Source organism: Osmia bicornis, chromosome 11, assembly GCF_907164935.1.
Source record: "Osmia bicornis bicornis chromosome 11, iOsmBic2.1, whole genome shotgun sequence".
NCBI lineage: Eukaryota > Metazoa > Arthropoda > Insecta > Hymenoptera > Megachilidae > Osmia > Osmia bicornis.
This window is the reverse complement of record NC_060226.1, coordinates 3228685-3243529: the sequence shown is the minus strand read 5'-3', so window position 1 is coordinate 3243529 and position 14845 is coordinate 3228685. Positions and strand designations below refer to the sequence as shown.

The window sequence follows — 14845 nt, the reverse complement described above, 5'->3', positions numbered from 1 at the left end:
TTCGACACGGTTTTATGAGTCTAGAAGGGAAATTAAAATCTTTCCAACCTGCGAGGGAGAAGGATAATTTTTACGGATCCATGAGCCCTTTGGAGTCGATCTCTCAGTTAATATTTGGCACCAGGAAGCTGGTATTGTTGCGACCCCTCGAAGAAGTCACCCTTCAAACCCCTTTTCGTCTGTCGCACTTCGGTTTTCATTCTGCAAGATCGTTATGTCGTCTTCTCGTTCCTACATTCATCCTGATGTGAAATGAAATTTTTTACTATAAAAGAGTCGAGTACTGTAGTTAAACTTATTTGTAGGCTTTGAAGATCTAAAATGAAATTCAAAAATTTCCCATGTCATACAGGTAGATATTAGAAAAAATTGTAACAGCGAGTTAAAACTTGTACGTAGGATACGAAAGGACGAAAACAGGATTACTTTTACAGCGGAAAATATAAAGATCAAAGGAATCAAAAGTTTCGAGTGTCAAACTAGAATTTATATTTCGAGTCACTTGGTGTTATGCCTTTGAAATTACATGGTAAAGTTTGAGCAAGCCTGTACTATGTTCTCTATTACCTTCCTATTTCCTCACCTCTTACTAACTCGACTAAAGTTTCACAAATTACTTCGTATCACCTCTCACTGGCCTGACCCGTTCGTTGCAATTTGCCCCGAGTAATTATCGTACCCTGTGACAAGACTTTAAATTTACATTTCGATGAATTTACTCGATAATGAATACATTCTTATTTAAAGCACAGTTAAAAAATATTAAACAAAATTTGCCGGAGTGAACGTTTTTACGCTCGAATGGTGGGTCCTCCTTCCCTTACAGCGATATTTCCCTAAGGAAAATCAACCGTGCTAGGTACCGTACATCTTGAACGGATTCCAAGAGGAAATTGACATGGAAACGTAGATTTTCTCCCAAGAGATCCTCGAAAACGATGAATCTGAAAGAAGAGGGTACCCCGGATATCTCGAGGCTGACCCGGAAGACAATACAAGGAGTACACGTCGAGACTACCACTCAGACTTGCCTTCAGGCTACCTGTAATAAACAATATGACTCTTGGCTGCACCTTTTGTGTGCCACCCGGTACTTCCTACTTTGGAGGGTCGAGGGTGCATCCAGGATGCCCCCCGGGCCTGCCTTAACATACACTACAAACACAGTTGGACGAATTAAATTGTGCAAAATGTCTACGCGGATCAAGGGTCAGTTTTGTTTAATCAGTTCCCTTCGGTACAACTCGACATGATTCCAGCCAGACCTTTTCTACGAGCCTTTTGTTTAATTAACGTTAACACTTGAACGGGCAGGTATCTCTGTGTCTTACGTCTTTGTTGGAAGATCTTAGGAGGGCGATGCCTTTGAGACTTTAAGGGATGCTTTCTTTGACGAACGAGCCAAGGAGTGAACGTTTCTACACTTTTTTTTATTATATCATGAATGATTTTAACATGGTATTTTATTTATTAGTACACAAGTGCCTTTCTAGAGAGTTGTTTATATGTTTATATTAATGAATTAATGGGTTTGCTATTTGAAATTTTCAATATAATTTTAGTTGTTTCATTAAATTAAATTCGCAGTGCTAAAAAATCTTCTGTTAATAAAGTAATAATAGAAAAGCGTTGTACTAATATCTCTAAAGTTTTTGTAAATTCTATCTCAATGAAATTAAACTTTCAGATTATAGGGAAATATTGAATTTCACTAATTCCATTTCTCAAGGTACATAGACATCATTTTGTATAAATTGATTAGTAGCTCGTTGATTAATGTGTCACAGCCACCGAGCAAGTAATATTCGTTAACGGGAATCCTTTGCTGTCTGAAAAGGGTAGAAAATTAGTTGCAAGTAACGTCTGGCCTTTCCTTGACCAGAAAGGGAAAACAAGCTCCGTCAATTAACGCCTTTCGAGAAAGTTGTTTGTTCATAACTCCTTTCCCTGAAAGGTTTCTTAAGAAAATTAATGTGTACGATGAAGTATTTGAATTCATGGTTTATCGTTGCCCATCTACAGACGTAGCATTACTAATGGTGCCTTGAAACCATTTCTTAAATTTAACTTAAATCAATTCAGTTGCAAATGTGACAAACTTTTAATTAAAAATGTTAATCAGCTTTTTTACACTTTATCGTGTACAGCTAGAAGTTTTTAAATAATTTAATTCTATGGGAAGTAATAAATTAATTTTTTAATTAAATTTTTCAATTTTGCATATTTTTTTAATATTCTAATTTTTCTTACACTTGTTGTGTTTATTAAATTATGTAAAAACCAACGCTGTTTTTATATTATAAAGAAGTTCTTATTAAAATATAAGTAATATAACTAACATGTGACCTAAAATTCTTAGAAGTTAGAAATTTTCTCCTGTATAAAGTTTGCGCTTCTTGGACTCGACAGACTCGTAGGAAGTGTTCGGTGATTTTTTTTTCCTAAGTTAGATAGTTAAGTGAAAAACAAAAGACATTCTGGGATTGTCCGTTTTTAAAGTTTAAGAAAAGCTGGCGGAAGCTGAAGATTCCTTATAATTTTCAACAATTCCAACGAAATGGTTGAAACACCCTGCGGTTTCCAAGCGTTTGCTTCTTGTTTCGGAATACTTGCGAACAGGGAAGGGTAAATTAGGGGGAACAGAGTTGAATCCAATTAACACTCCTCAAGCACCTTTCTTCCTTGTTTCTTACTTCGTTCAGAAGTATTTCAATTTTCTTAACGATGACGAATCATTATTTTTTTGGCTGAGGGGTACGTAATAGGATAGTGTACAAATATCTTGTGCTACCTATATATTTTATTATATTATTCATATTGCTTTGGAAGTTGTTCTCCTTTTGTTAGCGAAGTGCAATTTATTTGATCAATACTTACTATCAACCAGCAAATTTTATCATGCAAGTATTTTTAATAAAGGATCCTCTAATGGGTTTGATACTCCAGATAGAAATTTCATCGGGTCGTTTATAAACTGGCTTTTGAAAAAAGGATTCGCAGTGTGGTATAATACGAGAATCGTTCATATTCTTCCGAGACAAATATAAAGGGCAGCTCCTGAAACGGAAAGTATGAGAGGAATCTCTCACCTATAACGTTCCGAGTCTTTTCTTCTCGTTTCTTCATCCACGCCAACCCTTTCTTCTGTTCTCTTTTATGATGGGTCTCGCGTGCTTTCGCCCTTTCGAGATCGGTTGATTTACAAGGGAGCTTGGAGATGAGCCAGACTGTCATATTTGGTTTGCTTCTGAAACGTATTGCGATAGGAGAAAGCGAAACCAGGCTAATGTTCCTCAAGGGTGTAACAAATATTCAAACGATACAAGATGTATATACTTGAATCTCGAAGATGGCAGGTTTTATGCGCTGATAAAAGTCTGTCAACACCTGTTGGTTTCGTATCCTTTAATATTTAACATTTTTTCTCTGGAATAATAAATTTATAACAATTGTGGTATCTGTCGTCTATTTTAAAAATTAAAATTTATTTTAATATGAAGTATCCCACTTTGAAAATTACGAAGGTTGCAAAGGTCATGACGATTCATTTGAACGCAAATTAAACAATAGGGTGTTAAGAACGAATGAAAAGGTGAGAAATGTAAAGGAGAAGAGAAGAAAAGGGACAGGTGTATGAAGGAGACTGGAACGAAAGTGTCCTCTCGTTTCAAGTTTTCTGATTAAATCTGTTCGCCGACTTCTGAGCCGGTCAGCCATAAAAGAAAGGGATGAAATCACCTCTGTTTTCTCTTCGTTGAGCTTCGGAATCGGGCCAACGAGTGCACCAGGTGGGGAAAGGATATCGGAAATAGGAAACTGTGACTCTTTTATGCTCGCTAACTGTCCACGCTTTCACGATCAAGAGTGCTGAGGAAACTCCGTTTAACGTTTTAAGAAGTTCCTTGTTTATTTCCGACACTTTTGTTAAAAAGGCATTTGTCAATTCCCTGAAGAAAGGGGCACATATAGGATGTCCCATATATGAAAAATGATTTTGTGAAAAAAAATATACATATCAAAAATGTGTAATAACATTTGTCCATATACAACTTTGTTTTTGAGAAAATTGAACAATTTGTTATTGTTAATACCATTATATTGTATTATCAGTCATAATTCTTCATTACAGTGTTAATATACTGTTTAAATATTTTTGATAACATCTTAGAAAAATATTTAACAATGTGATAGTTATCTTGGAGCTATACTGCTAGTAGTATAGCTCTACGATATTTCATACGTATTTATTATATTTCATAATTTATTAATTTCGTCTAATTTCTTGCGTATTTAAATTAATAAAAATTACAACTATCATATGTAGGTGACATTTGAATAATAATTTACAAAATTATCCACTGTTTTCTGGAATAACAACATTTTTAATTTTAACTTAGAAACATAACAGGTACATCAAGTAGTAGCTTAGAATGGAATAGCTTCATTTTTAGTATTGGAAACCAAAATTGAAAACTAATTAACTTTGAAAGTTCAGTTTAATGGTACTTCTTGTTTACCCATTTTCTCTTTAGGCACTCTTGACCCGTGGTTTCGAAATCGCCTCAGTGGGTAAAGAACATTTTTTTCATCATGGCAATTTATCATCTCACGCAGGGCAAGCGGCTTTGTATCAATCATTGTCGCAGGAACTTTCGAACAATAGCGGAAGATCGTCGAAAATAATTACGTGAATTTATCGATTCCCTTCGCATACCACTTTAACACGCTCCATTTAATCGGCTTCTCGAATACTTTCCTTCATCCTAATGATATTTAACGTCAAGGAGCAAATTTTTTAAAGTGACCAAGGAATAGTTTTACAAAAGTAAATGTTGATGATAAATGAACCGCGAGAAAGGAAATATTAATTAGATATAATGTGTTGAATAATTCGACGTTGATTTATTTGTTTATCTTTGAATTTGTGTGTGAATAATTTGTTTAAAAAAGGAATTACTATTTTTATTAATTCTTCTATGTTTTGATTTTATTTGAAGTTATAAATCATGTCATTTAAGTATATTTCAGTTATATTAATGTTCACAGTCTAATGGTTATGAAAATGGATACTCGCGTAATCTAACAATTAGTAAATCCGACGGGCCGTGTTAGTTCCTTTAATTCAGTTAATAAGAACGCCCATTGTCAGAGTTTCCAATCTCGGTTTCCAATTTACTTTAACTATTAACTTAGCCCGGTACTCGTTGCCGCGTCGCGAAACAAAGCTCTTTGTAGGTTCACCGGAAACCCGCATGAGCTTTGATTTTAGGGCGTGTTAAATCGCCGCTGACTCGCCAATTAACACGGCCTCATCGTTTCCGCGTTCGTCCGCTTAGAGTTTTGAACAATTAGCCCATCTTTCCCGACAAATAAAACTTCTTTGCCAACTAGACGTATGTATTCCACTAGGAGAGCTGTTACTTCCTTCCGTTTGTCTTGCCTGCATCCTTACCATTCTCTAATGAAAATTCATTAAAAAACAAAAATCACGGATTTATGAAAAATTCAAATATTAAATGTCTTAGGTGTTTCAGAATACAAATATTAGAAACATTGTTATTCGAAAACATAAATATCAGAATATTGAATATTCGAAATGTAGATTTACTCGAGCTATCGATATACTAATTTTTAAATAAATGAATTTATTAATTAGGAACGTAATTATTTTTAAATTTCCTCTCCACTATACAACTGCTGCCCTCTGAAGCGTGACTTAGCTGCTCGTAGCAATAACTACTCTAAGGGCATCGAGTTGTCCGAATCTGCTCTAACTACTTGTTGGATAATAAAGTAGGTAGCGACTATAACGAGTCAGACAACACTGGCAGTTGGTTAAACTAGCGCCATCAGACGGGAGACGAGCGAACCGTCAGAGTTTATAAAACCTTGACGCAGTAAAAGCGCGGGTGAATCTCGAGTGAATCTCGGATGAAACTTGTGCTGGAGAAGTAGAAAGTTTGAAACTCAATTTCCTCGTTTCAAGACAACGTGTGCTCACTGTCTATCGACGTTTCTCGTCGATTACTCGTAAGTTGTTTTCCTGCAAATAGTACGTCGTACTTTACTTGCTTGATTTCTTTCACGATTATTCTCTTCCTAGATTTTTACTTTACAATTCCGTCTGAGTTTTATTTCCCTGACGTGAAGGAATAACAGAGAAACAGGTGAGAAGTTTTTTGCAATAGCAATATATCTATTTTGTTACAAATTTGAAACATTGATTTGTATGATTTTATTTTCTATTTTTGCGACGTTCAAATTTCTATTGGAATCCATTACCCATATCATTAGGACTTTTTGTCTCACCTAATTAAAAATACTTGTGTTAGATATTTGCAATGTTTGATAGAGGAAAATGAGATATTTTGAAAATAATAGATAAGATGTGATACATTATCACTATGGGTTTGTGGTTAAATCTTTTTTTTTTATTGTTTTGAGGTTACGTAGGTAAGTATAAGCTCCCCAGAGGGAGCTCATGGAGAAGGCAGATTAAAAAGCGGCTAGTTTCAAAATGATATACCATAGGTGTTATTTTTTAATACCTTCTGTCTAAAATTATTTTGAAATTTGCTGTTAAATATGCAATAACATAATACAATAACATAAGATTGTATAAACTTCAGAAAGTAAGAATCATTTTTATTAATTATTTAAGAGAACAAATGTTCTATGTACCACAGAGTATTAATATAATTACTTTTCAAAATCTGTAATTATAATTAAACAAATTCCTACCATAAGCTACTTAGGATTATATTTGTTAGTTCGTCTCTGAACACGTCTGGTGGAATAGAATCCGCGTATAACTTCCTGAACGTGAAACAAGAAGTTTATCTCATAATTATCGAATTCAGGGGACATTGCACAACACGCGTTGCACTGAAGTTAGGGTAAAAACATGACGGAACACGTGTTACAACATCCGCTCAGCGGTTGTCTCTGAAAATGTAAAACAAAAAGTAGAATAACCCGAGACACATATGCTGGAGGATGATTTTTGTCGGTGAAAATAATTAACACTCTTCTCCCAAGGGGTGAAGCTAATATAACAACGAGTTGCTAAACGAACGTGGGAATATCGGATTTCGTTATCGGGGAAAGTTTCGATCGACTTTTAATTAATTGCAATAAATTGCAATAATTTACGATAAATTTCTAAATGGAAAGATAGATTCAATGAATGTTTATTTTTGATGGCTCTTGTGAATATCAAAGGTTCGAATTAAATTGAATGAAACCTTGGAAATTGCATTCTTCAAAGAAATCAGACCGTGCTGGTGGAATATTTCTTAATATCACGTAGTTTATTTTTTACTCTGTGAAATATATGAAATGTATTAAATTAATACATGTACTTATTTTTATATATTAGTGAAATACCTATTTAAATTTAATCTTATGTAACTTTTATAGAATTTATAGATTCTGCTATTTTTTATTTTAAATTCTTCAATCCATGTTGTTTGGTATATAATTCAATTTATTAAATTTCCTTTATTAGACTTTAAAATCTAACAAAATTATTGCACTAGGGTAGTATATTTTCATAATTACATTTATTTGTCTTGAATTTCTCATTTTACAAATTTTCGTATTCTTTTCAATAAATATTCCGTATGAACGATGAATAGATTCAAATTAGCGCGAAAATCATATGTATTACTATGATTTCGAAATACTATCACTACGACAGAATTTCGGAATTTACTTCTGAATTAATTGGTTATGTTTACTTCAAACAGCAATCAATAAATTTACTAGCAGCTTTTACGTTAAAGCAGATACAAATTCACAAAGTGTCCTGATATTTAGCATTGAATCTATGTGATGATATAATTTAGCAGTTTAATTATCTGTGCAGAAAATTAATTTCTTGTATTGGTTGTATTATTGCATTTATTTAATTAGTTTATTATGCCAATATACATTAATTTGGCGAACTTTAGAGAGAATTATATAAATAATTATATTTATTTAGAGAGCAAGTATAATAATACACAAATATTGTGTTTTTGTTTACTCTATTTTCCAATACCAAATTTGCTAAATATTAAAATCTAAAAATCTAAATATGTTATTTGGTTGACATTTGTTTGGGAGTTGTGAAAGTATTTACCTCTTTCGAAGCAACGCGACTGTATTTTAATTAATTTCACAAAACTTCTGATTAAAAAAAAAAACATTTAATTCTTTCCTGCAACCTCTGTTTTTTGCTCTCTCGATATTTTCTCAGCATAGTTTTGCAAGACTTTATTGAAAAAGGAAAAAAATTCAGGAAGGACATCGACTAGGATTCATCGAATTCGTAATTTTTCCTCCGTGTCCCTTTTCATTCTATCACTCGTAACGATATCATCCTAGAAACCATCTGGATTTCGAAATTTCCATCGTCATTTACACGGTTTTATTCTGCTGGAAGGGTCTTATGGATCTCCAGGTTGTAGGCAGAAGGTGGGCGGAAGTCGACGTCGATTTTTATTGGATTTCCGTGCACGCCGCAATCACTTATCTCGCGTTAAACTCTCGTATCCACTTTCAGTGATAATTTCTGAATTTTTCGCGCATTATTCATGGAACACCGCTTCAGCTACTCTAGTTTTTGTATTCATTCCACGGGAACGATTTTACGCGTCTCTGGTCCGACGCTAGTATTTCGATCATACGTTTCGTTTCTCATTCGACACAAAACCTTGTTTTTCTTTCTCGTTTCACGTTGAAATTGTTCTTTTGACGGGTGTACAGCTTTTATCAGCCCGATGATGCTTTACGACGCAACAAACAGAATTTTTTTTCGTATTAAATGGTTGACACCGCTTGTCCGAGGATAAAGTGCCTCAGTTTTTGAAATTTTTTGAATTTTCATCCTTTTTCCTTTGGACCATATTTAAAAATCTTTGAATTTGATTATATTACATATATTTATTTGTCGTTATATAAAAAACAAAAATTCTATATTAATGAAAGGTTTAATCTTAAGCGAGTATAAATCTGTAAAACGATATGAATGAAATCACGTCGAATCGAGTGTTCCATTTATCTTCATTTATCGTGAGGCACGGTCAGGATCAATCAGTGATTTGGTATGCATTGTTTTTCAACGATCGAAAAGATTCGTCGCAATTTGCTCACGGTTCAAATTGATCGTGTTGAAGCGATTCTTCTCGAATCCGTATCAATCTTTCCACGTTACGCTGTAAACACAGCGTGAATGCGTCGAATGGCGTCGATCTCTATGGAATTGGGCGAGTTTTTAATCCGCGAATGAAACCTTTCAAATGGCGAGCCATCGTGAATCAATAGCCAGAAAATGGAGGTAAACGTTTACGTTCTGTTACAACGAGTGCCGCATCGCTGCGCGCATTTTCCGTGGATAAAATTAAAATGCGAATAAAACGGATACGTAAGGCGATCAAGAAACCACTTTAACCGGAAATTCGATTTTCTCGACTGAAAATAGTCAGATGACGAGCACTTCCTTAGAAAAAAAGAGAGTTTCATCTTCAACAGAAGACTTTGAGAAGTTTTCGCTTAGAATACTATTTCACTTTTTGTTTATTATAAAACTGTTTCGCCTGACATTGATCGTTATTGTATTACAAAGAGGCTTTTTTTAGTTATAAACTCTTGTTTCATAAAGTTACTTTATCGATACTTTTCCCTTTAATCATTATCTACTTTATTGTTTTATACTGAGATTGTTTTTCGTTCTTTTTGCTGAGAAACTACTCGAATTTGTTTAAATTGTTTTATAAAGTAAGAGATATAGTGAGAATTTAATAGGTGTTAGTTTGCAAACGTTGAAAAATGCAAAAAGTATATGTACTGCTAATTAAAATATTTGACACGTAACTGACCCGGTAGAAATGTCTCAAAATTGCTTTTATAAAAACAAAATAAGTATTTATATACTAAACTTAAAATTCAAGTTTTTATTATACATAAGTTTCGTGTATAAACGTATACACAAATTATTACAAAAAATATTACAAAATTATCATTTGGAAGTTAAAATGCATCTGTATAGTTGATTCGCAAAATTTTCGAGTATTTTACTCTTAGATTACATAGATTTTATTATGATTTCTATGCAAAACAAAAAATTTTATATTAAAAGAGTATGAACGTAAGGAAGGTTTCCATGGATCATCTCTTATGCGCTTGTTGAAGTCTCCATATTACATACGTTCATCGAATCTGTCAAGCATTGAACTCTTCGATCTTATAGTTTCTAAAATGTTATATTGTATTTTCAAATATAAAATTTCAAAATATATAGGTATAAATTATTTCATTTGAATCTGTTACACGTGAATGGGAATTATTATTTACTATGCGAAAAGGCTACCTGCAAGAACAGTAGAGTTGATAATCCCTGTGGATAAACACTCGGATTATCGGCGACCGGCGACAGACGTGCCGAAGCGCGATCGTACTTCCATTCGTTCTTGTGTGTTCCTCGCGTCAGTACACGATCGGAAAGCGAGCACATCGAATAAACGGAGTTTATTTCCACATCAAGTTTATATATCTAGACCTCAGAGCCGAAGTATATTCGGTACACTTTTAAAATTTTAGAGAAGAGAAAATCAAAGGTGCAAAAGCCTTTTAATTTTGAAATCGCTGGAGACATGTACTTACGTAACTTTTTAACTTTCATCTTATTACACTCTGGCTCTGAGGTTCAGATATATCTTCACATCCCTAGTGAACGATCCATAGTATCAGAGAAGCATCTTAGTGAAGAAGAGCTACGCTAAAAGTAAGAATCTCTTCCAAATTATTTGAAAAATAAACGTAAACATACACTATAAATTATTTTAGAGTAATTTATCTAAAAAAAGTGTTTGGTGGCGATAAATGCAAGTATATACTGTGTGAACCAATTCTGTATTGAAATACAATAGTACTTGTGAGAATAATCAAACGCAGTAGGAATAGACACCGTTTAGATAGTAAAATCGTGCATAAATCAGCCGTAGTATAAACAGCAGATTAATTAGTAATTTTATTCGTCACTTCTTTGATTTTATTAAATAAACTTGAAATACGCTTTCAAATTATCTTTCATGAACCAATATAAAATAAGTCACAGTTAAGAAGATCTATGTGGTAAGAAATATCGTGTTGTAAGACCGATTGAATCGATGTTAAGCTTACAATTTTTAATGCGATTTACTGCATAGACTCATATTTCGACAATAAATATCGATTATCGAAGCGAGCTTTCAGCTGCGGTGAACTGTAGTATATTGAGTGTCAGGAATCTACATGATACATGGACCACGAAATGGGGCTGTGATATATGTACTAGAAATATGATTATAATCACGAGGAGGCTTAGACATTTCTGTAAAAATGTATCAAATAATATGATACGCATTCAAATGATATTTCTACGGTAATTCAGTACGAATAATACTCTATAATGTATCATTACTCATCTGATCAACTCTTTGCATTAATAACATCAACCTTCCCTGTTGGTATACATGGGACCTTCTTGGGCTCATCATTTTCGAAAGATATATTTTTTAATTAAACCTAGAACATTATTTCTATCGTGGAAAGAATTCCAAAAGTAGTTGCAATTTCTAAAAAGAAGAAGTTAAACTATTTCGCTTCAAAGTTTCCACCATATCCTGGAGTCAGTTCAATTTAACCTGCTTAATAATTCCAATCAGATCGGCCAAACAAGATGTTCAAGAGCATTAGCTTTTCACGATTTTTCGTGCCGCGAATCGTATCAGCGGACGGTGCTGATGGCAGCCTTATCAAGATTTCCTTCGCTAATCCTGAGTCTCCACGCATCGAATTAATTAAACTTCTCGCTTTCAGTTTGAACTACTTTCCTCTGGTTCGCATTTTTCCCTACTTTCGACATTGCACCACATGTACTCTCTGTTTCCAAACGGTGTCCTTAATTAACTGTAGTCTCAGGGGCGGGATGTTAGGGCGTAAGTAGTTCTTGAAATTCTGTTAAAATAATATTCATGGTTTACCGCGATAGTTAACCGGTTCATGTGTCAGAGTTTGTCGCACGAACTTCATTTAAATAATTTGCATAATTATAAACAGTCTGTAGCATAGAAAGTAGGTCACGTAGTTTGTAAGTAAAAATGAGGTATTTAAAAAATTAATGTTCAATTAATGATTGCAAGATAATTTGTCTTTATTAATTATTTATGATTCCCCAAGAAGCTAAGGAAATACTATAATTTGTAAAACGCTATTACAAGATGAAATGCGCTTAAACAAGTTTTAAAAAGAAATCCCTAATTGTTTTATATTGTTTTTTCTTCTTTATGTTTTTTTTAAGTTCCTACGTACTTTCGCGATGTTGATCTAAAATCATCTTAGCGGAACGAGTTTTATACACTTTAGAACTTCGAGTTGAACCATTCGCCTTTTCACTCTTAAAAGAGTTTGTAATTTTGCAGAATGGGTTGGTAAATAGAAGTAAGAATAAACTTCGGCGAAAATTAGATCGTTAATATGACGACTTAATTTGAATACAATAAAAAGTGCTTGTAAAGTTACATTAATTATCGTGTAATTATTATTAAATATTTATGTATGTTCTTTTGTTAGTTTCCATGCCAATTAGAAATAATATTACGTACGTAATAAATACTAAATATACTCTAAAAAAGAAATTGAAAAAATATTTTTAAAGAAGAAATTTGAAATGTAATATTTTAATATTAAAATATTTTTCAATTATTTTCTCTGAATTATAATCGGAAAATTTTTAGATCATTGCATTGTGCAAGCATTGAAATATTAAATGCAATATCCGCCAATAACGGCCTATCTCTTTAAAAGAAAAAAGAAAGAATTCTTTAACCACCGTTTTTCGCACCTTTTTGTTTCAGAACTGGTTTATGATTTACTGGAGGCAGCGGTGGCATCGACAGACGACAATAATTTGTACATCGACGATGGCCTCGATGGATTTCCAGCTTTTGGTTTCAAACCTGGTTCTGAAGTTAAACAACCCTATCGATTATATCTTCCTGAAAAACTGCCTGCTGAGTTTACTCTGGTGGCAACATTCAAACCGACATCCTTCAGGACCAGTTATCTCTTCGCGGTTCTTAATCCATTTGAAACGGTGGTGCAGTTCGGAATCCGAATTTCGGTAAGTATTTCTCAAATTACATAAAATTTATAAGCAGTGACGTAGGACTTTTTTCTGGGGTGGGCCAGGTTTTTTAGAAATTTAGAAACCTTAGAGTTTTTGAATTTTAAAATTCTGGGCTTTCGTTGAAACAATTTGTTTTTTACGTTAGTAATGCTGGTTCGTTCAAGTAGTACATCTACCCTTGATCCGTATATCTGTTCGTATTCTTTCGGAATATACGATCGTGGGGATAAGGGTTGGATAAGAGAACGAAGGATCCGTAGGTGTATGTAAAGTCAATCAAGAGGTCGACGAAAATTTCCAAGTAGAATCGGTCGATTTATAAGAAATGAGCTCTGACGGTGCAATAGGGTTTTAAGTCGACACTCCCCATCGTCGAATGAAGAGCGTTCTCTCATGTTTCCCAATCCCTTCGAGGCCATTGTTGCAGCTCTCGGGCTCTTCAAATTTCTTTGAGATCTTTCACGTTTCTCGCTGCACCGTTTCCACGGGTAATACGGTACCTACGTGTTCTGCAGCAGAAACAGTCCTGCCCCTTTTGACGTTTCGGGATATCCCGATTCCTATGGGAATCGACTGTAACAGGTTACCACCGTGGGAAAACAGCTCAATTTTCGAATCTTCGAGGTCCCTCTGTCAAAATATCTGGAGACAATTCTGATGGCGAAAGCAATCGCTTGTTGTTTAATAACGAGAGTTGAATATTAACACTTAATCGACGGGTTGTTTTTTTCTCTATTTTTCTCCATTTCCGGGCTTTTTGGAGGGCAGCGCAATTAAAACACGAGAAATGTTAATTCAGTTGACACAGCCCTGGGGAGGGTCTTAAAGATTGTGAAATTTATCTTATCATAGCGTTTAAATTATGCCTTTTATACAAATGGCGTTGTCTCACCTCGAACATAAGGAAAGAGAGAAAGTCATAAAGAAAGTTGGCAAAGACTCAAGTTTAAGAGGTGAAGTCACCCTCTGGAAATTGGTACCTCCTATTTGAAGATGGAAAGTGTGTTTTTTATATAAAATACTTGAGTTATTCTTTGCATTTCTTTATGGTTCTCTGATAACTAACCTTCCAATAATGCTGTAATGATTATGCAAAATGTAACTTCTTCACAATTACTATTTTAAATTATGAAATTTTCTTTTTATAGGACGGTCCAGGGACTAATCAAAACGTTTCCCTAATTTACACTAATTCTGATCAACATTCACATTCAGAGGAAGTGGCAAAATTCACGGTGCCAAAATTGACGAAGAAATGGTCGAAAATCGTCATCAGGGTCTCGACAACCGAGGTCACTTTGTACCTAAATTGTCACGAAATGGCGAAACAAAGAGTGACCAGGATACCTTTGGAATTAGTGTTCGACACTGCCAGCACATTGTACATCGCCCAGGCCGGTCCCCATATTCAAGAGAGATACGACGTGAGTACATAAACAGCTTTATCATTGATGATTCATGCTGGAATTAATATAATCGTTGTTGAAGCGATGCTGAACGAGGTTGAATCTGTTCTGATTTTCGATAACAAAACCACAATTTGAATATCGCTCGGTGGACGAATCGAGTCACTTGTCGGTATGAATTTCGGTCTGCTCAAAATATTATACATGCATAAATTTAAAATGCACCGGAATATTTATGTGACCGCTTTAATTCATTTTACAACTGGCACACGATTTGTTATATACTATA

The 14845-nt window shown here is 34.1% G+C and overlaps 1 protein-coding gene across 6 annotated transcripts in view; it reads left to right on the top strand.

Annotated features, from left to right (window-relative positions):
• LOC114877001 (collagen alpha-1(XVIII) chain) overlaps window positions 1-14845 on the top strand; it is a 182721-nt gene that overhangs the window by 29160 nt on the left and 138716 nt on the right. For all 6 annotated transcript variants that reach the window (XM_029189046.2, XM_029189043.2, XM_029189041.2 and 3 more), the window contains exons 3-4: window positions 12879-13144; window positions 14299-14574. In XM_029189046.2, coding sequence (XP_029044879.2) covers window positions 12879-13144; window positions 14299-14574 — 542 coding nt within the window. The remainder of the gene's footprint in view (window positions 1-12878; window positions 13145-14298; window positions 14575-14845) is intronic.